This window comes from Mytilus trossulus, chromosome 7 (genome assembly GCF_036588685.1).
Source record: "Mytilus trossulus isolate FHL-02 chromosome 7, PNRI_Mtr1.1.1.hap1, whole genome shotgun sequence".
NCBI classification, from domain to species: Eukaryota; Metazoa; Mollusca; class Bivalvia; order Mytilida; family Mytilidae; genus Mytilus; species Mytilus trossulus.
In genome coordinates this window covers 51027779-51051513 of record NC_086379.1, presented here as the reverse complement: position 1 = coordinate 51051513, position 23735 = coordinate 51027779, and the positions used below count along the sequence as shown (strand labels likewise).

At 32.4% G+C, this 23735-nt stretch overlaps 2 protein-coding genes across 2 annotated transcripts; both read left to right on the top strand.

The window, feature by feature from the left end:
* On the top strand, positions 1–16483 carry LOC134726502 (furin-like protease kpc-1). Its single transcript, XM_063590907.1, has 10 exons — positions 1–228; positions 4855–4986; positions 6100–6192; positions 7847–7972; positions 9295–9362; positions 10259–10347; positions 12225–12406; positions 13268–13471; positions 14246–14346; positions 16357–16483. Exons 1-10 carry the CDS (start codon positions 1–3, stop codon positions 16481–16483), a joined length of 1350 nt encoding a protein of 449 aa, XP_063446977.1.
* Positions 16484–19997: 3514 nt separating this feature from the next.
* On the top strand, positions 19998–22198 carry LOC134727116 (neuroendocrine convertase 2-like). Its single transcript, XM_063591498.1, has 2 exons — positions 19998–20305; positions 22109–22198. Exons 1-2 carry the CDS (start codon positions 20074–20076, stop codon positions 22168–22170), a joined length of 294 nt encoding a protein of 97 aa, XP_063447568.1. The 5' UTR covers positions 19998–20073; the 3' UTR covers positions 22171–22198.
* The last annotated feature ends 1537 nt before the right edge of the window (positions 22199–23735 follow it).

Genomic DNA, 23735 nt, shown 5'->3' with positions numbered 1-23735 from the left:
ATGACATTATTACTGCTTATTGTCCAGCTGGTAGTTCTAGTCAACGGATTACAAAGCGATCAATTTGAGTTCAATAACATAGACGATGTAATAAAGCCAGAAAGTAGCTTTAACGTCGAACAAAACTCTCAATCAACAGACGTAATCATCAAACTTCAACCAGATGGCACTGAAGAAGATATCCAAGATATGCTTTCTAGATATCCTAAGTTTAAACTGTCAAACCAGGTAAGGCCAACTGATAATGTGGTATTTAGAAGCTTAGATTTTTGATTTACATAAAAAAAAGTAATGTATTTAATGTTCACGGGTTGAATACCTTTTGCTTGGTCTATCGTATTAAAATGTTGGTGGGCTTTGTTGGTATAATGATAATGATATCAGTCACGGTTGTATTATTTATCAAACCATAACAGAAATCACATTTTTCAAGTATATTCTATTTTTTTTCAAGATCATCCATAATATCAACCCTCAACGAAAAGAATTCCACTGACAGATCTCTCAGAATTATGGAATTGCTTTCGGGTTGATAAGGAAGTGTTATCTCAAAATTTAAAGCTATTACAATAAACAGTTCACATATATAATACATGTATTTGTACAGAGTAGAAAATATGAAATGTATTTGACGAGGTTAAAAAAACAAAGAGAAAGAAAAAGCTCTCAGAGCTTTTTTCCTGTTTCGTAGGGAGTACAAATACATCTTATATAATCCTACTCGGTACGAATATTGTTTTTATTTTTCAATTTTACATTGAGCTTAAAACTTTTTTTCTGTCCAAATCGTTGTTGTTGAATGAAATCGATATGATTTAAACGTGGGCCGCAATGAGTCCCTTAATTGAACTTTAGCAGAAGACTATAGGATAATATTTATTAAGCACTCCCCCTTTTAAAAAAAACTTTATAGAGAGCTCTTTATATGATGTATAATAATGACCGCTGAGGAAAGTAAACTTGGAATTGATAGTAAATAAAACATTTAAGTTATTTCTAGTATATATTTATGTTCATGTTATTCTAAAAAAAAACCGGGGAAATAATTCAAATTAATAGAAATAAAAAAATAACGGATTTTAGAAAAATGTGGATAGCTTAAATAACATTGTCCTGACAGTGTCCCTAAGTACCTATTAAATGCCATTCTGTATTTGTATACTGGAAAGGTCGATTGCAGAATGAACACAGTTATTTATCATTTCCAGAAGAGTACATCCTTAAATCGTATACTACAGAAAAACGCGAAAATAATTGAAATCGATAGTAAAGAAAAAAATTACGAATTTTGTTAAAAAAAGTGGAGGGTTTAATAAAATAAATTGTCCTGTCCCAAAGTACCTATGATACATCCATATATAAGGGTCTGGTTGGGGGTAATTTCTGCTTCTTTGCTTTAGATTTTAGACCATTTTATCAATTCTTTTTACTTTTTGCTAATTATTCTCCAATCTTTATATTGTAGCACCTCATTATTTTCTAATTTTGATTAATTTTTGTGTCAATTTTTCTCTAATTAGTATATTTTTTGCCCATTATTCTCTTTTCTGTAACTTCCCCTGTCACACCCTAATATATACATACGAAGTTATAGACACATAATACAATTAAATTCATAACAGTGTGGTCGACGGTAAAACGTTTGTTAGTAATTATACTGAAGAATTCACCTCTAACTTGTTTGTCGTTGTCGATGATTTTATGTTCACTCCGTCTATCAGAGGCCTTCAAGTGAGGATTTAAATAATCACTTGTTAACACATTTTGATACATAAAATGAAACTTTCTTTTCACAAATCATTTAAGGAATTTGTTTTAAATATTTTTTTAACATCACTTGCTACAGTTTCACTTTTAAGTTGATAATGTTCAGAGAGGGGGGATAGGAGGGGTCCCTATCCCGAAATCCCGGGCTTAAAAACACCAGATCCCGAAATCCCGGGCTTTAAAACACATAATCCCGAGGTGACGGAATTCAAAAAAAAAAAAATCCCGGATCCCGAAAGGGTCAATCACGAAGCCCGAGCTTAAAAACACCCGATCCCGGAGTCCCGATAAAATTCCTATCCCCCCTCTTCAGAGCTGATATCAATTAATAATGATAAAAAAAGTTTATTCATTGTAAAAAAAAAAACTTTTAAGAAATGGGGACCCGCGGTATTTCACAAAATATCTTATTGATGAAGAGAACAAAATCATTTAAGAGTGACCTTCTATTTATTCAATGCTAACCATGTGGGCTTTGTTTGTGAAGAGTTCCAGATGACAAAGAAAATCATTTTTTTTGTTGTTGTTATAAACCATAAATCGATCCGTTCATTCAGATATTTGTCAATTTGTCTTGGCTCTTAAGTCCAACACACAACTTTTCACGAAATTGGTATTTTTCTTACAAAAATTACATTATAAATGTGATGTATTCTTTTGATGGAGAATGAATGTTGCACCTTTATTTATTTTTTGTCGTTTTTTTGGTGTGTGTATCATTGACGTATAAGACAACCTTACACCCCTTTATTCAAAAACATACGAGATGGCATTCATGACAAAATAACTAAATTAAACTTACAGCAGAAGAGAGATAATGAACACCTCCTTTATAGTCTACTAAAGATCGAAGTCACTGGTATTTTAAAAAAATGATGTAATCTTGTAAAGGAAACAACAAACAAAATAGTTCGAATATTTATATTGGAAAAAGTAACGATGTGTAAATTATAACAATTATTTTATTTCAATTGAAAATCAAACTGTTGAATTTTCCCGCTGCGAGCAAATTTTACTTTTGGTCGTATTTGAAATTCAATATTAATCTTGTATTCTTGTTGGAAGCTGCACTGTGTAGTTTATAATCTTGTATTTTTTTGATGCCACACAAATCCAACACAGACACAAAAAAAAATGTAGGTTTAAGAAATAATTGATACAAACTATACTTTATTGTAGTTTTAACATGGGTAGCCATTATATTCATGATTAATTTTGCACGAGCGATATCGAAAAACTATTATAAAAAGTGTACTAGTTCAGTGAAAATGTACGCCGTACTTAACTTCTAAACAAATAAATTAACAAAAATTAATAAACATACAAGACTTCCAAAGGCCAGAGGCTCCTTACTTGGGACAGGAGGAACAAATGCGTTCTGTATGATTTTGTGGATAAATGCATCTTTAAAAAATAGTCGAAAACAAAATTGTCTGTCCAATAAAAAGGTTGAGGCCAAAAAAAGATGAACGGTGCATTATAAAAATAGAAGCTGGTTGCAAAAATTGACGACAAGATCTATTTACAACTTGAGTATTGCCTTATACTATTAACCTGAAATAAATATATTTATAGCAATTCCCTTGATACGAATACATGTTGTCTTGGGCTTGTTTTTCTCTTTGGTTGGGTTGTTGTCTCTATGACAATTCAATTCTCATTCTTATCATAGATATAACTGCATGTAAAAAAAAGATTTGTTGTGTGATAGACAATCATACAAATTCTTTCCAGGGATCAACAGGCGTTAGCAAACTATAGGCCCCCGTATGGCCTTCAACCATTAGCAAAATACACACTTTATAGAATGAAAGCTCCAAGAGGTCTTGGCATGTAAAAACAAACACGAAAGTTGAGCGAGAGAAAAACAATAAGGATACCGCATGAAAATTGGAAAATGGTCCGCAATTTTACTTTAGTCAACTCACTAAGTTGAAATTAAAGACCTGGCGAATTTTAGCCTTTTCAATGGATGTGATGTATGTTTTAAAAAAATATGGTTAGTTTAGACATTTTAATCAAGTCTTGGTTTTAAAATTATTTGCAAGTAAGTTTAAAGTATTTAAAACAAACAATCACTCACAAAAAGACGTCAAATCCATCAACAAAAGAAAGAAAAAAATGAATAGACGACCTATAATAACGCACAGAATATCATGTGTGTGTTCGGGCCGTATGAGTATTTGGACCATACGTGTATGGTCCGGAATATATTTCATTTGCGATCAATAAATGCACGAAATCGTCCATGTGTATGTTAATTGGGTCGATTTGAAAAGATGAATGCGTTTCTGTTGCCATGCAAGTTTTTTTCCACAAAGTAGTAGAAGTATAGCAGAACAGTTTTACCAAATGCATGCACATTTCACAAGGTTTAATCCAAATAGTTTTCTTACTATCCAATAACTTTCAAGTACGAAAAAGGCAGGACAGAAGTATATTTTGTCTATATGTTTTGTATTTGCACACTTTTTGAAAGTGGATTATGCATTCGTTCTAAAATATTTTTTTAGACCAGATAAAAAAGTTAAAAGATCATGACCTTATTCGACAATCGCAATTGTTAAATAGCTTTGACGTCCGAAAAAGATAATCAATCAACACGTGCTTTGCAATTTTTAAAGCCAGTAAGTCATTCTTTTTTCAAAACACAAATTCCTGATTAGTATTTCGAATTATTTTATTTAGGCGTTGAGAACCTTTAGTGACCCCGCAGTTTAAGGAGGTAGACCTAGGTTAAGGGAAATAACTCTTAAAATCATCAGTACGTTTGTGTCAACCATTTTCATAAATATATTCTAAGCTTCTTTGTTACATAGATTATTTTCAATCTGATTCAGGTAAATGCTTAAAATACGTTGATGAAACTTGACTTTTTCAAACACATAACTGATTTAAAGAGTTATCTCCCTGAACCAAGGTCTAACACCTTAAATGTCTATACTAAGGACGTCGTGAGCAATGGGCGTTATAGACGAACGTTCACCTAATCTGTCACAGTCAATGGGATTTTAAAGTGCGCCAATCAATGTCCACAGCCACACTGTTATGAATTCGATTCTATATAAATTATGTTGAATATTACAGTTTAAATTGTTCGGTGAGACGTTCTACAAGTTGTCATTGGACAAGTCCAAGATTCCAAGTCAGTTAGAAGATGGTACAGTAGGAATGATGGAGGATGACAATGATGTACTGCGCATGAAAAATGAAAAGAAGGTACTTTCACACAGTATACTTAGTGTTTTATTGCTACAATTAAAAGTATAAACATCAGTCGGTCTCTATTTTAAAACCGGGACAGCGTTGAGTAGAGTGTCTTTGCCTAACTGAATTAACGTCTTAATTTTTTTTTGTTACGGCCCGGTCCTTTTTTACCACTAGTGCTCGTTATATTGATGCTACTAAAAAATCTGCATGTAACCACGACAGAGCAGATCGTACCTTACAAAATTAGACATAGTACGTAGAATGTCAACAATCGCAGTCGCATGATCTGAAAAAAATGACCATGATACGTTGACATGGTTTATAGACAATCGCAAGAATTGAGAGAACGATACATGATGCATAGGCAATCAGAGTCGTAGAAAAAGAAATACATGTATACGAGTTATCAATCGGAGTGTAATAATAGTAATAGAAAATTGCAGTTTCATGAACTGACAAAATGTGACATTATACGCATTTTCATGCACTGAGATATGGTACATAAGCAATCGCAGTCGCATGAAATGACAAAATGGCGCATAGACAATTTCAATCTCAACAAATGAACAAAAAAAAAAACTGACGGTGGGGAGATTATCGACAAATGACAGAACGGTATATGATGCATAGACAAACGAACTCTAATGTTCCTTTAATTCAGTGGTTGTCGTTTGTTTATGTGTTACATATTTGTTTTTCGTTCATTTATTTACATCAATAAGGCCGTTCGTTTTCTCGTTTGAATTGTTTTACATTGTCTTATCGGGGCCTTTTATAGCTGACTATGCGGTATGGGCTTTGCTCATTGTTGAAGGCCGTACGGTTACCTATAGTTGGTAATGTTTGTGTCATTTTGGTCCTTTGTGGATATTTATCTCATTGGCAATAATACCACATCTTCTTTTTTATACTTTAAATTGAACTGAATTCATATTTAACTTGGTTAATGGTGTCCTTCTTTTGGCTTGAATATCAATGAGAGACAGAAAAATAGATACAGCTACAGTTAATGATCAACAGGTCGATATATAACAACATACATCTATGTATTACAGCAGAAAAGTTGTCAGTTTGTGTTTATAATGATAATTGTTTTAAACTCATATTTCTGTTGTATTTTAGGTCGAGTTTCTTGAGATAGACAAGAAAGAACTTATTATGCTTTATGCTGACACACCAGATCCAGACCCTGAGATGACTGACATGTGGCATTTAGTACGTAATTAGTGTTGAAAGGGGTTTTATAAGTATTTTTAGTAGGTCAAAAATCTAGAACTTAAAATATACATATGACCTTGAGCTCAATTTTTAAGGTCATAAACGAAGGACTTCAAATCAAAAGACTATAGGTTTTAGTTTTATATTTGTTATGGGTTATATCACTATATTCGTAATTTTAAGTATGAAGGTGGAGAAAACTTCAACAATTTAAGATTTATGTACCCTTCTGTAGCCATTTTTGTACGAATTTTTCAAACCTCAATTGTAACAAAACTACAGATATAATAAATAATAGAGATAGGCCATTTAGTACATATTCCAAGGGAAACTTGATGCAAAGCATTGTTGTTAACTGTTTCATTGCTTTTGATAGAAAAAGAGGACTTTGTGGCAAATAAATCAAGATTTTGATAGAAAATCCACAGCCTTTAATACAGTGATTTTTGTTATAAATTTGAAACATTAATTTCTCACTTGATTTTCTATGATGTCCTAGTGTTTATTTTTTACAAAATGTTTTAAGCCACCTGTAAATTCCAAAACACCTCGTTCTGAGCCACTAAAGCTGAGCGCACCCTAAAAGGTGTACTTGATTTTGGTCATATTTATATTTATTTTAACCAATAACTACATTTATAAACTTGTTTTAAGGAAATCAATGCTAGCAATGCATGCAATAATCCTATATCTATCAGTCATCAAATTGCCAAATATGAGAGTACAAGGTAAATGCTGTGGATTTTGTATAAAGATCTTATTAATTTGCCACAAAGTCCTCTTTTTCTTTTAAATGCAATGGAACAGAAAAAAATAATGCTTTGCATCAAGTTTCCCCTTTGAATATGTACTAAATGGCCTATCTCTATTATTCATTATATCTGTAGTTTTGATACAATTGAAGTTTGAAAAGTTCGTACAAAAATGGCTACAGAAGGGTGCATAAACCTTAATGTTAGCGTACCCTCTCAACCAAAATATATGTGTTACGACATGTCGCAACTAACAATTATTAAGTAAAAATATGTTGTCAATCATTAATACGGTTTTTGAAAAGGAGTTTAAGTGAGCCAAAATCAAAATTTAAATATGACCTTGACCTCTGACCTTGACCTTATTCTCTGAAAAAAATTGGACCAAGGACCTCAATTCAAAAGCCCATATTAGGTCTCTATCACTTATGGTTTACAAGTTTGAAATGCAAATCATTCATATCTAATTTATATGGGGAAATAACTCGTATATGGAGTGTTTGTATTGCTCCGGTCAAATGGACAAATTTTGCGAGGATATAACGAGTAATTTAGAAAAATAAATTTGTCTATAATTTCTTTTACGGTTAGTAAGGAGATACACTCATAAGAAAAACAGTGTTCGTGGAGATAACAAAGAAAAGTATATGATTAAGCAGGATTAGTCTTGCGAAACAAAAGTGACACGCAAGAAATAGGAGTTGCGGAAGAAGAAAAATAATAATAATCAGAATCAATACAATAGGTCTTTCCCCAGAAAAATTGAAAGACCTAATAATAATCAGAGGAAACCAAATAGGTCCTAAATATCTCCTTATGACCTTATAGGACAATATAAGAAACACACGTTTAATTAGATTGATTGCTGCACTACACAGTTAATTTTGTTTATTTTACAGAGCGGTGTGATGAAATACCCACATCACATCGAAGAAGCTTGGGCCTTAGGTTACACAGGTAAAGGTATCACAATTGGTGTAGTAGATTCGTTAATACAAACAGACCATATCGATCTGACAAATATAGTGAGTTTATTTGTTACTAAGCAACAGTTAGATTTGGCTTAAGATACATACCGATCTTACTTATATGGTGAGTTAATTCGTTACCAAGCAACAGTTAGATTTGTCTCAAGATAATTCCGATCTGACAAAACTGGCTAGTAAATTCGTTACCAAGCAACAGTTAGACTTGTCTCAAGATAATTCTGATCTGATAAATATTGTGAGTTAGTTCGTTACCAAGCAACAGTTAGACTTGTCTCAAGATAATTCTGATCTGATAAATATTGTGAGTTAGTTCGTTACCAAGCAACAGTTAGACTTGTCTCAAGATAATTCTGATCTGATAAATATTGTGAGTTAGTTCGTTACCAAGCAACAGTTAGACTTGTCTCAAGATAATTCTGATCTGATAAATATTGTGAGTTAGTTCGTTACCAAGCAACTTGAGATTTTTCTAAAGATACATACCGATCTAACTAACATTGCGAGTTAATTCCTTAAACTAGCAAGCAACAGTTATATGTCAAATGTCTTAATATACATACTAGTACATACTGTTCTCACTAATATGACGAGTTAATTCCTTAGTCTACCACGCAACAGTTAGATTTGGTTTAAGATACATAGTTTTTGGTTTTTTTAATTTTACGTTTCTCGCATGCAAGATACATTGTACGTCATACTGCTACATATATGGCTTTTTGGTCATAATTGAAAATTTACGAATGAAATAAATAAAACGTTTGTAGTTTTGGTAATATGCAATCAATTTAGAAATTAGAAAGTATAAAAAGGCTCAACTGAGCTAGAAGTTGGAATATTTTGTTATAAAAACAGTAGTGCCCTTTTTACAATGTCTAATTATAACCTGTATTCTTATCGTAATCATATAAAATTCATATCATATCATATATTTATAGATTATCGTTGATCATCTCAACGAGATTGATTTTTCTCGCTTGAGCTGGTACAGCGAAAGTGAGACAAGCAATCGAGTTGAGATGACTAATGATAATCTGTTTATCGCTATTTTACCTATGACAACGTTATCAATTTCAATGTCAATTTCGTTAGCAATGCACGTGCCTGCTTAGTTTCTAGCGATAATTTTTCCATCTCAGGCTAGAAGCATGATATGAAAATAATCACAAAAAAAGATCAAAAGAAAAATGCGCAACATAGCGATAATGTATTGTCTCGTCTTATCTTGTTTTGTCTTGTTTTATCTTGTTTTATCTTATCGTATCTCTTTTTATCATTTCTTATCTTGGTCTACTAGTATCATATCATACCTGCTAGCATTTGTTTCTTGCCTTTTTTTAACAATAAAAGTATTTTTGTAGGATGCATCAAGTTCATATGATTATTACAACGATGACAACGACCCGAACCCAACAGATTCAACCATGATGTAAGATGATAAATACATATCAGGACTAAACCTTTTCAACCAAAAAAGGCTAAGTTTAACCAGTAATAGAAATACCTCTTTTGGTTAAGGTTCATGGATTTACTGCTTTGATGATAAATGATAATTTAAAGAAAAGCATACACATAAAATAAGATATTATATAGACTCCCATCTGCAATCTCATTTTGGGGGAAATTTAAAAAAAAAAAAGATGACGGTACTAATGAGCATTTAAATAAGAAAAACAATAATTAATGAATGGCTATCATTTATTTTGAATTTATTGAACCATAAAACTAATTTTTGACTCTTCACATTGAATAATCCGCGAAGCGGATAATGTTAAATGTGAAGAGTCAAAAAATAGTTTTATGGTTCAATAAAATCAAAATAAATTATTGCCATTCATTATAAATAAATTTCTATCAAAAAATACGGCTCAAAGAACTTTTTATATTATTTACCTTGACAATAACAACGTTCACACATGTTGGCGTATGAATACACAACGTCAGAGTGGGCGTGTCACCATAAAAATTGACAACATTGAAAATAAAACTAATAATTTTAACCAATCAGAAGACAGTAAATACACAAAATTTATTTATAAAAAAATAAAAAATGACTCCATTGGTAATATGACAAGGACATACAACTACATGGGCACTACAATCAGGACAAACAACGGAACCAAAGGTCTACAAAACCAAACCAAAGGTCTACAAGACTCTACATAGAAAACTAGAGCTTGAACAACAGGATCTCTTGTGCTTTTGAACTGTGACGCTGCTTCACCTTTAACTCAAGTTGTTCGTGTTATTTATACAAATTCGATTCTTCATCACAAGATGTTTCGTTTATTGATGCATAATTAAATGATGTTTTGTATTTTTCAGTCACGGAACAGCGATTTCTGGTGTTATAGGTGCAACAAAGGGGAATGACTATTGTGCTGTAGGTGTTGCATATAATGCAACACTAGTAGGTAAAAAACTGAGATTTGTTTTCAGTATCACTTATTCATATTACATTTCATAATACTAGTAGTTACTAATTAAAATCAATCTTCCGCCTCTTAAAGTCATTAAACATGTTTCCTTAAACGTTAAATTAACACATATCTATCATCAGTATAGTATTTTAAAATATATTTTAACATATACCGTTGTTATCAAACCTATGAAGGTAGACGTACGTATATTTTACAATAACCGAAAATTATACCACAGCAACCTATGGTATAATTTAGTTATACCATGGTTTAGTTTTAGCAACTGTGCTATTTAAAATTTACCTTGACCACACATATATACTAAAGTTTTATGTTTTCACAACCCCTCAAATTCTTTTTGGAATATCTATTTGGCCCTGAAAACCGTTTTTTCATCAAAACCTGTGTTTTAACTCATCATCGACTTTTATCTTCTAAATCAGCGTTGGCAAGATTCAGTTTAATAGCTGCTCTATAAGGTTCTGGTCAATTGTCAACTTTCGACATATTTTCTGTCTTTCCTTCCCTCTATACAGACATTTGTTCAAATAGAAAACTCTCTAAAATCAGTTTTTCTCACATTAATACTCATTTATCAGAATTATAGTCTTAAAGAAATCACTGTGTATACTCTTAGTTTTTCTTTACTATACATTTTATACCCCCTCCCCTGTTTCAATTTTTTAACGAATTTGAAAACAAGACTTTAATTTTTGCCAGCTTACACTATTTGCATATCTTCTGATAAATAATGCCTACAACCTGTTAAAAACTGTTTTGATAACATATTGAAAGCATATCAGAATATTATAAATGTAATGTTTAGCGTCAATCATTACAACATTCAAGATTATATAAAGTATCCAATCCAGCATCTGTCTCCAGTCCACATCTTACGCTATGTCTTTTTGTCAATTAAAGAACACATTTTCTGCCTCAAATGGTCAATTTAGAATTCTGTTCACAACAATATCATCTGTAACCATACAGTTGTATATCTGACACAATTTAGCTACTATATATACTAGAAGTGTTTGAACAAAGCCATATTTGCAATAGTTGTATGTATGTAGATACCAGTCTGAGATATACATTCACTTAAAATGTTGTAGAGATGACTGCTAACATCTGATTTTTGCATAACTTCCAAGCATAGTTATTGTTTTCTATATCAAGAACTTAAAAATCATAGAATCATAGCATTTACAAGTTAAAATATTGTTTTATGACCAAGAGGGGTAGGCAATTTTCTATGTTTTTTGCCCCTGGGGTCCCTGGGGTCCGAAATCATTCTGCTGTTTCTAGAAATTTTGAAAATTTGGTACACATTCAAGATAGAACACACAATTGCAAGTTTTCTTGAGATATTTTTGCTTTTCTAGCTTGTATTTGTTATGCCGTGGTGACAAAACAAGCAAATTTAGGTGTTGCGGCTTAATTTTGGATTATTGAAAGGACACAAATACTCCATAAATAATATTCAGGATCTATGAGGTTCAATGACTGTGAAGAGTAAATATAAGCACTTTTTAACAATTTAACTTACAACTATGCAAATATTATGAGTTAATTGTGTATCCAGGACTTTAAGTAAACTATGCATACTGTAAACTGTGAATTTATGCTGAGTTATCATATCTTAGGCCCAGGATTCTATCAATCTTCATTAAATATTTATAAAACTTCATAATTGAGTTAATGTCTTTAAAATCTGTGAAATAAAGCAAATTTTGTTAAATTCTGAATGTTCCCCATTTTTACCCTATAGGTTATCACGACTAATGTTACATTATACCTGGGGGATAGGGTGTGTGGAGACGTTTGTTTTGTATTAATTTGATATATTTTGAAAATTACGTATATTTTTTTAGCTATTGGATTACTAGGCGCGATTGGATCAAATTTTTTAACAGATTCGCAACAAGCCATGGCAATATCTCATATGTCCGATACAATTGCTGTTTACTGTAATAGCTATGGTCCAACTGGATCGTTTGGTTCCTCCACACTAGGACCATTACTCATGGCAGCATTTGAAAATAACGCAAAATATGTAAGTTCATGCATAGTTTTATTGCACATGTTTAAATAACTCTGAAAATTACCATAAAAAATAGAGTTCAGAAAACGCACATATTACATGAATCATTGTAAAGTTAATAATTTTCTTTATTGTCGTATTCTTAATTGATAAATTATTAAAGCAGTATGACATTTTAAAATAAGGGTAATAGTAAGACTATTGACACAAGCAGAGGTCAGAAAGGACAGGCAAGGAACATTGAAGAACCAAACCAGACAATCAATATAAAAAAAACAATAAGGAAAAATATAAATTTGATCCAAATATTGCAGAATGTTAGACAATATCTGCCATGGTCAAACATATGATAACATCATTAAGACCAACTTGATATTGGTTGTACATAAAGTACTGTGTATTGACCCTTCCTTCCGATCTAAAATCAACGGTTATTGTAACTGCGTTAAAATTGAAATAGAAATAATGCATTTTCTTAGAAATCGTTTGTTTAGATTGGCTATTTGTATAAATGCAAAATGAATATGTATTCAAGGTTGTTTTTTATGATTTTGATTATTTTGTTAATGGTTTGGATTGTAAGATTAGGCGCCTTTCGTCTTAGCTGCATCCAAATTTATTACATTACCTAAAAAGATCGAATAACAAATTAAATAATAACATTTTAATTATAATACTGAAAATTCAATTCATATAAAAACCTAAAACGATGAAGGTCGGAAGAAAGAATGGGAGATTGATAAATATACTAGATTTAAGTGATACATGTAGAACTTTATGTTTGGTTTTATCTGCCGTGAATTTTTGTGTAAAACTTGACCATACATTTTCAGTAAAACATTTACTCTCTGATTATTTCTTTTCTTATTTCAGGGAAGACAAGGGAAAGGTAACATATATGTTTTTGCAGCCGGAAATGGGGGATCGATTGCAACACCGAATACAAAGTCCCATCATACAACTATCTATACTATCGCTATACAAAGCGTTGGTTACGACTCTGTTGTTCGGTATGGAGAAATAGGATCCTCGATATTGGCCAGTGCTTATGGAGGAAGCGCTTTTGACAGATCATTCGTAAATATAAATATTACAGCACTAGTTTACCTTCTATATTTCAATAAAAATAATATAAACTTGTAAAAACATCTTGACAATGCTACGGTATTTGGTTGAGTGTTTCTCCACAGTCAGAATAAACACCAAGTTTTATTTACTCATCATATGTTTGTTGTGATAAATTCTAAAGATAAATTAAAGAACCTTTTTTAATGCTCATTGACCATCGTCAGTAGTTTTATAAGAATTTCAATTGGAGCAGGGCGGTCATTCGTGTCTGTAACGAACTGACAATGTCATGGCAAAAAAAACCAAAAAAAACGTTTAAGACAAACAAACAGCAGTATACACGAGACAACATAGAAACTAAAGTCTGAGCAACAAACACCTGGAGTGATCTCAAATATATCACTCCACGTATTTAATCTGCTCTAGTAAGGTGTCAAACGCTACATAACTGAATATTTTAATGTTATTGAGAAGTTACCTCCGTAACTGTAAATTGCTAATCTATTTTAAAACTTATTAATCATCTCTTTTTTTCAAAAGAAAAAAAACCATGATGGAATATATGTTAACCAGAACACGACTGGTGCAGTGACCGGTAAACGGCTTCTGCACTTCATTAATTAACTGACATCAGAACTCAAACTCAGTCAGATATGGTAAATAATATATTACCATTGGTACATTTACAGATCAGATGATCATACAAATTTAAATCTTGCCGAACCATGTAAAAATTACAGTTAAACCTTTTTTTACAACGATAAGTATTTTCAACATTTACAGACGTCAACTTCTACCAATTCTGGTTGTATAAGTGGATTACGAGGCACCTCTCTTTCCGCTCCACTTGCAGTAGGAATCATCGCACTTACATTAGAGGCAAAGTAAGTTTCATCCTCGTTTCCAATCTCAATTCTCATTCTCAATTGTAGTCATTGAAGTCTAAGAAATACCGAAGGAATAACATTCAAGACAATTCAAGAATGCATCACGTGACAAGAAGGGTTCTCTGTTATAAATGAATGTACAATTTTCATACTAAGATCCTCGCATCTGCGTAAAATATGTAACTCGAATCATTAAATTCATAGTAGTTGCACAAATATCTCATTTTGTTGTTAGTACATTTGGTTTATAATTAAGTTTGTTTATTTTTTCTTCCAGAAAAGGGAGACGAAAACTTAGTCCAGGTCCCTATTCAATTGTCTCTCTGTCGAGTTTGCGTTTATTATAGGACGGGTGTGTCGAAGTTTAAATAAAGGGCAACAGTAGTATACCGATGTTCAAAATTCATAAATCGATTTAGAAAAAACAAGTTCGGGTTACAAAATTAAACTGATGGAAACGTATCAAACATAAGAGAACTACACAACTGTTACAGAGACACAACACCGAAACGTAATACACTCAGAAACGAACTATAATGTAACAATGGTCATTTTCCTGACTTGGTACAGGGCATTTTATGACAAAAATGGTGGTTTGAACCTGGTTTTGTGGCATGCCAAACCTCCCGCTTTAATGGCAGTGTTAATCATAACATTGAAATGACAACATAACACGACAGGGTTACAATAAATACACAGATTAATGGCAGACAATATATGACAGAGAAACAAACGAATAAAAGCCATCCAAAGGTAATAGGTTAGAAATATTGTTATACACCAGACGCGCGCTACGTCCACACAAAACTATGCTAAATTGTAAAAAAAAGTTTGAATGTTATAACAACTGCCAAGTTAAAGATCGCCGAAGACCAAAAGTTCCAAGATAGTGTGAGGCCAGGGTTATCCGCCCTTAAAAACTGTTTTAAGAACGTGATGTTTCTGGAAAAGGGGGTACCTAATTTGGATTATCAACTTGTCCTACAGTTTTCCTCCCAAATCCTTGACACTTCAAATTAAGATTGTGCACCTACTATGAAAATATTGTTTAAGGATTATTTTTGTACTTTGCAATTACATATTGAATGATCAGCAAAATTTACAAAAGATATATTCGTTTTCTGTCTTCATTTCCCTCAACATTTTTAACCCATATTCATGACACTTCATCGAAAGATTGCACATGTTTCAGTTTTAAAACCTGGTTTTAAGAATTGTTGATGAACATTTCCAAACTGAGGAGTTAATTTCTATTTTTTTCAGTAAAATAAAAATTAAATGATTAGATTCTAATGAATTGAATTTCGAAAAAGATTTCTAACCGGTTGCTTTCAACTTATCACACAGATTGCAAGTTTTCTGAAGTTGTGCAACCTTTTATGGTATTATTTCAGGTGGTGTTTTTTTCTACACTTCAGTTTTCTAGACTTCAGAAATTCAAAAGAATTTTCAAGTCCATATTTTGAAACCTCATTCTGAAAAAGTTCTCGTAAATCATGTGTGAATATACACATGCATATAAAAACAAAGTGTCAGGATTACGCATGGAAACAAAGATAGACTAGTTGTTGCAACAAGGATAAGGTTTCCTATTATATATATAAAAGAAGAAGATATGATACGATATGATTGCCAGTGTAACCGCTATTTACTAGAGACCATAGACATTGATATAAGCAACCATAAGTCATCCTATAGACTTGAAAAAGGAGGAAATCCCATTTCGTATGACAAGCTATTGCAAGTCTCGAAATGATTCAAAGAATTCAACCAAACGGCCTGATTTAGGTATGAAACATTAAACTAGAAACAAATGTAATATACAACACGATAGCACTGACTTGAATTACCTTATCCGTATTTAGTCCTTTTTATACATCAACACCAGCTATGACATTTTCTACTGTACTTCCATCGATCAGTTCATTTAAAAGGTAACAATTTAAAAGTTTCCAATCATATTGGTAAGACACAGGTATTATAAGCAAACATTTTTCCACTCTCTAGCAACGACCTTACGTGGAGAGATGTTCAGCATTTAATAGTAAGGACTTCCAAACCATACGGGTTCAGGGATCGCTTTGATATTGAGAACAAATGGCAACGTAATGGAGCAGGCTTTAGAGGTTGGTAGCTTTTATGGCATCTTTGTTCTCTTTTTTATGGTATAATCATTTCATCGATAACACTATTACATTTTAATTCGGTCAAATATTATGGTATAATCAGTCAAATGTATTTTCAATCAAATGTAATGGTATTATCAGTCAAAAGTTATGATACAATCAGTCGAATGTAATGGTAAAATCAATCAAATGTAATGTTTCGCCTATACAAGACAGATCAGTGACGCTCCAATCAGAACAGTCGAATTTTAAAGTACGAATTTGAGGGGGTGTTCTTCGATACCGACAAATAGTCGTCTCGGGTGTGTTCCATCGTTCTTTGGTATTACTGAAAATACATAAATTCCGATTATCAAATTTTCTGCATGTTGAAACTTGTCAGATTTAAGTCACAATGTGAAGTATTTTGTCGATTGCGAACGGCGTACTGGTTCAAACAGGTCTCGTATTTTTGTCTTATACATACATTAGGTCACGCTTGGTTTTTTTCGTTTGGGTCTGCATCATGTTTATGTTCCAGACCATATGAGTATTTGGACAGTATGCGTACGGTCCGGACCGTATACGTATACGAGTACGGTCCGAACATACGCGTACGATCGAACCGTATAGTATGAGAATATGAGAATACGAGTAAGGTCCGGTACGAGCTGACCATACATGTTATTTTATCATATGGGTAATTGATTAATTTGAAACAAGCATGTATCAAAATCTTTTTTTTTAGTTTTACAAATTGTTATTAATAATTTATTACAATTAGATCAAATGAACAAACGAACAATTGAAATTAAGTATTTGTTTAATTGTTAATCTGAATCTTATTTTTGGTACTATCGCCCAAGGTGACACAATTCAAGTAACGTAATATTTTTTTACATTTTCATGTATGCAGTTCATGCATGTTCCTTTGCATTTGCATTTTGTGGTAAAGTTGCTAAATATTCCAAAACACTTGACCTTCCACATGATATTTACTTCCGATATCTTCAATTTCAGTGATCATAATTCAATTGATGTATTACTGATTGAAATGCAAGATACATGAGATTAACAGATTTAATTAGCGTGAATTTAAAAAAAAATAAGATATAAAGTTTTTGTTTCAATTACAATTGAATTTTTTTATATTAATTTGATAGTTAAGTTATGTTGATCTGCTATATGCATTTGTATCTAATAAACCTGACCATCTTTTTTAATATTAGCCAGAACGTACACGTAAATGTACGGTCCGACCGTATGAGCATTTTGAAAATGTACGCATACGGTCCAGACCGAACGCGTACGGTCCAAATACTCATACGGTCTGGAACATTTATAGATGGGGTATGCTCAGAGTTGAAGGTCGTACTGTAACTTGTAGTTTATAACCTTTTCGTTTTCTCTGGTGGATAGTAATCTTATTTGTAATCATAACCCATATTCTTATTTGTTTCTTTATACTGTGCCTATCAGCTTATTTTTAAAATCAATATGATGATAAGCGGATAATCGAGATATCGGCTTGTATTTATGTGTTTTTTAAAAGAGAAACATTTTTTCGTTTGTTTAACCACAAACCTGACTAAGTTCTAATCAAAGTTATAAAAAATCTGAGGTATATTTGGTAAACCCTTGCGGCTGTTTTGGCCCTCAATTGCTTTTCAAATTCGTACTTTATTTGACTTCATTTTCATTCTTTTAATGAATGAGTCTTTTATAGACGAAACGCACGTCTGGTGTACACAATTTGAATCCTGGTATATATGATGAATTTATTTATTGCGTGTAAGTCGTGGTTAGCTGATTTGACGTCATATCGAAATATAACAAGAGCTGAGCAGAGGTAAACCAGTTTTAACCCACAATTTTTTTTGGGGAAAATGTATGTGCCAAGTCAGGAATATTGCCATTCGGCAATCCTCGGTAGAATCCGCTACTCTCCTTCCATGAGGGTACGGAATCGGCCGAGTTGAGACGAATGGAATATTTCAATTACTTTTTACTTGTTCTGTTGATTGATAGCATTTGAGTTTGTCAGATTCTGAACTTTTCTCGCTGTTTATGTAGCAAGGGTAACGTCAACAAGAGGGACGAAAGATACCAAAGGGACAGTCAAACTCATAATTATAAAACAAACTGACAACGCCATGGCTAAAAATGAAAAAGACAAAAAGACAAACAATACTATACATGACATAATATAGAAAACTAAAGAATAAACCCACCAAAAACTAGGGGTGATCTCAGGTGCTCTGGGAGGGTAAGCAGATCCTGTTCCACATGTGGGAATATGAGATCAATTTCATATGGTAATTATTATACTTAATATTTTGAATTAGTTCATCACAAAATGGGATTCGGTTTGATGAATGCTGAGGCTATGGTTAAAAAGGCAATAAAGTGGAAAACTGTTCCGGAACAACTGACTTGGCAATCGAAAGTTAGCAGCCCAGACATGTAAATAAAATTAAACATTAGGACTTAGCGACATGTGATAACTATAATGTTCTCACTTCTATTTTTCTAATTAGTTGTAAATTGAATATAAAGATGTTAGTTATTTTCCCGTAATGTTTTTGCTCAGATTTAAGAAGTATTGTACAAAGCAAATTTGTAGACTTACAGAAAACTCGATGTGCACTTTAATTATTAGATAGACAAACCTTGAAATAACACATATAGATAGATATAGAACATACCTAACGAAATGCCCTAAGTTCTATTGGACATAGACTATTGATTTTACGATTGTGTAATACTTTATTTGCTAAGAATTACTTATTCATTTAGTATATATCATGCAAACATTTTCAGCATATGGTTCATATAGATAATTTTGATTACAATTTGAAAGGCTACACATATCTAATAAATAATTAAGATAAAGTGCAACCTTGCTAAACCGAATCCTGCATAAACAAAAAACCTGTATAAACCACATATGTTTTAAAGATCAGTCATACATGTAACAGTCAAATTGTATGCGTTGTAAACCTAACAAAAACCGAACATCGGCCAAACCGAAATCCATTCTTAGTCCCGGAGAGGTTCGGTTTATCCAAATTTCACTGTACAAAATTATAACTCATTTGGTCTCTGTAAAAGCAAAACTATAATGCCACGAGAAGTGTGGGGCTAGAAAAGTTAAGTTCTGAAGGAACAGATCGTAGAACACAAAAATCGTGTGCTATACACACATGTAGTTGTATTCAGAGATAGATCATTGCAACTGGAAATTTAGTATCTTTATTTTTATCAATAGTGGACATAGAATAATATAGAAGTCACGTGACGATTTAGGAACACAACTCTTTAAAATCACTGGTATGTTCATCCGTGCTTTTTCATGATAATACAAATATAGTCCTACTTTACACATAATATATATATTTTGGAATTAAATATAAGTAATGCATCAACGAAAATTATGAAACTAAATATTACAGACATTAAAACACTTATCAATTCAACTATTGAAAAGTATAGTGACCCATGAACATTTACTTTCGAATTATTTAACTCTATTTGTAGTACTTTAGAGGCAATATCAAAAGCCAAAAGCAAAATTTACGTTTCCCGTGACGATTGTCCAATCCGACATTTAGAACATGTAATGGCTACAGTGAGTTTTAATTACTCATGCTGTAGAGGAGCAGTTGAGGTATACCTGGTGTCGCCCAGTCGGACCAAAGTAGTTCTGCTTCCTAAACGATACAACGACGCACGCTTCACATTAACTACATCAGGCATCTTTACTTGGACTTACAAAGTTGTTCATTTATGGGGAGAAAATCCTTTAGGAAAATGGAAAGTTTTACTAAAATTAAACAGCATGATAGCTAGAGGTAAGCATCATTCAATTATCAAATTACGGTAACAGTAGTATACCGATGTTCAAAACTTATAAATCGATTCTTATTACGCCGGAATCAAAGGGTTAAATACAAAAATTCAAGTAAAAATAAGCTGTCAATATATCAACATTTTGTATCTTTGTTAATAGTCAATAAGCCATCATTTCAAGATTATTTCAATAAGGTTAAATTAAAATAAGGGACCCTTTCTATTGCAATTGAAAATTTTGACAAAAGATGCTCTTTTTATTTGTTTGTTTGTTTATTCATCAGCTTGAAATGCATGTCCATCTGATATCGTGGATGAATTGGGTTTCTAACCTTTATATTTTGTGTTTGATGTGTAATGTATTCCTGTCACGCAATGTTGTCATTTTACCGGTATTTGTAACATTGCCATATAAGTGGTAGGTGTATCTAGCCATACGATTATTTTCAACCCACTATCTTTGTGTGAACCAAGTCAGGATAATGGCAGTTGTTATCAAATAGTCCGTTGTTTTTATGTTTGTTAGTGGTTGTCTTTGTAGCAGTTTAGTATTTCTGTGGTTCTGATGTTTTCCTCTTATAGTTGATGTGTTTCCTTCGGTTTATGTTGGTGAACCGGATTTGTTTTCGCTTAATCGATTTATGACTATTGAACAGCGGTATACTACTGTTGCCTTAACTAGTCAAATAGCTCTTCACTTGTTTAGGCCTTATACATCATTCGCTTTTTGGAATAATTTGAGTCTTCTCTAAGATTCAATGAGTTATCATTTCAAGACCATGTTCAAAAAGGTATATTAGTAAATACATGAAATAAGAATCATTTCCTTTGCAATCGAACATATCGACAAAAAATTTTAAGTAAATTATCCCCCATTGTAGCATGTCAATTTAGTTGTTTGTCTATTACTATTTTCCCTGTCATCGACGGTTGTTTTCTTTCTTTCTGTCGAAGCATAGCCTTTTATCCATTTTCAGCTACGGTATGGTCTGTTTTGTTCCTTCCAGCCACGGTAAAACTGTACAGTTTTCCTTTGAAGAACGGCATAGTCTGTCATTTTCTTTTCAACCCCGGTAGAGTCTGTCTATTTCAAAACAATACAAAAGGCAATATAAAAAATAAGGAGATGAAGTATAATTGCCAATGAGACAAATGTCTACCAAAGTTCAAATGAAGTGGTTGAGGCAATTATAGGTTACCGTACAGCTTCCAACAACGAGAAAACCCTACCGTGTGGTTGGCTATATAAGACCCTGACATAAATAATATATAACAATTCAAATGAGAAAACTTACGGCCACATTTATAACAAAACAATTTACGAAAAACAAATATTACCGAAACGAACAAACGACAACCACTTTACTCCAGTCTCCAGCTCGGGACATGTATATGGGCGTTCAATCCTTTCCTAACCTGGAACAGTGGTACAACATCACAATATTTTGCATGTATCAAAGCAAGTTTATTAAAACACACACTGTACACAAGTGAGAAATTCCAGACCTGGCACAGCCATTTGAAACAAAACGGTATGGTAAACCTGGTGTCACAGCTATTCTAACCTAATACAAATTATTTCCATTGGCTGTGGATGAACTTTTATACCAATTATTCTTTAGATTCAAAAAATAGTGGTTCTATATGTGCACGATCGGTCACAGCATCATTACCAAACATATATCCACAAAATAGAGCACCTTGTCGTCTTTGGAAGTACCATAATATATATATATATACAGCCATATTTAAAATGATGTCATTCATTTATAAACTTATAAGAATACAAATCCTGTCTATTTCAGCGGAACTTAAGGAGTGGTATCTTACTTTCTATGGAACATCATCAAATCCAAGGAGGGGATAACAACCTGTCTATCACGGTAACAATATGTTCGCATGTCTGAGTCTTTTTTAAATGTACGTTATAAAAAAAATACATGTTTAGGAATAATCAATGCTTCAATATCATTGGTGAAAGTTTGATGGATAATGGACAGTTATAAACATTTAAAAACTTTAAATAAATTAAATTCGAACTATGGGTTATACATATATAAATGGGACAACTCATGATTTATTTTCATTTAATGTTTAATACGTTACCTACAAAAGTCGACATTTGTAAGTATATATATGTATAAGTAGTCAGCCCGGTGTTTGATGGTTTCGATGTACAATCAAGTGTGCCCTGCAAAATATAAAACTAAAGATTGGACAATAAGAACTCCACAAAAAATCATGTGTGGACTTTTTAGTTCTAAAAGCGTTAGAATTTCCTGCTCCAAATGTGGCACCCGTCGTGTTGCTCATGCAAGTACTAATCACTTGACAAGTCTAATTCAGTGATATCCCAATAGGAGAAAAGAAGACGAGAGGAATAAATAGCATTAACAACTCTCTGACATAATCATGACCATGTTCAAAATGATTTTAAGCTGTGAAAGGCAGAAGTAAATACAATTTTACAATAATGTTTACTTTATCAAAAGAAAAATTAAAAGTTATTTCAAAATCTGTAAGGACGGCATGCTTCTTTGAATATATTACCTACAGAGATTAAGCGCGGCTAGTCATTTGTTCGAGAGTTCTTAGTGTCTTAACTCAGTACTATGATTTCCAGCACCTGATACTGAAATGAGTTTCATTTAAATTGAATGCTGTATATACATAAATTTCTACTTTCTTTCATTTCAGGTATATGTGTCATCTCTACATGTATTAAAGTGAATCAATGGTCAACATGGACATTTTACACTAGTATATTTGGGCCCTTTAAAGCTTGCTACTTGGTTGTGCGCATAGGCTCCGTGTTGAAGGCCGTACCTTCAACTATTATGGTTAACTTTTATAAATTGTTACTTGGAGGGAGAGTTGTCTCATTGGCACTCATACCACATCTTCCTATATCTTATTACTATAATAATTTTTTATATATTTTTTTAAATAAAAAAGAGTTGTACGATTTATATGACACGTATGCAAAATTGACAACCGTTATGAGAAACATAATTTTGTCAAGTCAAATTAGTTTCGGTTGATGCACAACTCTTGGGAAACATTTATTAACAATTTCTGGATGTATGCTGAGTTACTCCTATTATTTCACAAAATTATGTATAAGACTTATCCAAATACTACTGTCTTAGTTTGATGTAAACAGGTTTTACTTTGATTTTTTGTTTCCTCGTGATGTGTCCTCTGGCAATCTAATTAAAATTAAAACCTTTGATTGCTTCTGTTCTGATTTGTCGCGCTTCAAGGATTAAATTTAAATAAGTTTGGTCCTCTGATGGATAGTTTTGCAATCCTATTCCGTCACCTCATTGTTTATGATACTTTACAACAATTAGATAACGAATACGAAAACAAAGGTTAGTGTTTTGAATCCCGTTTAAAAACAAAACATTTAATAATTTTGTCCGCACCTGA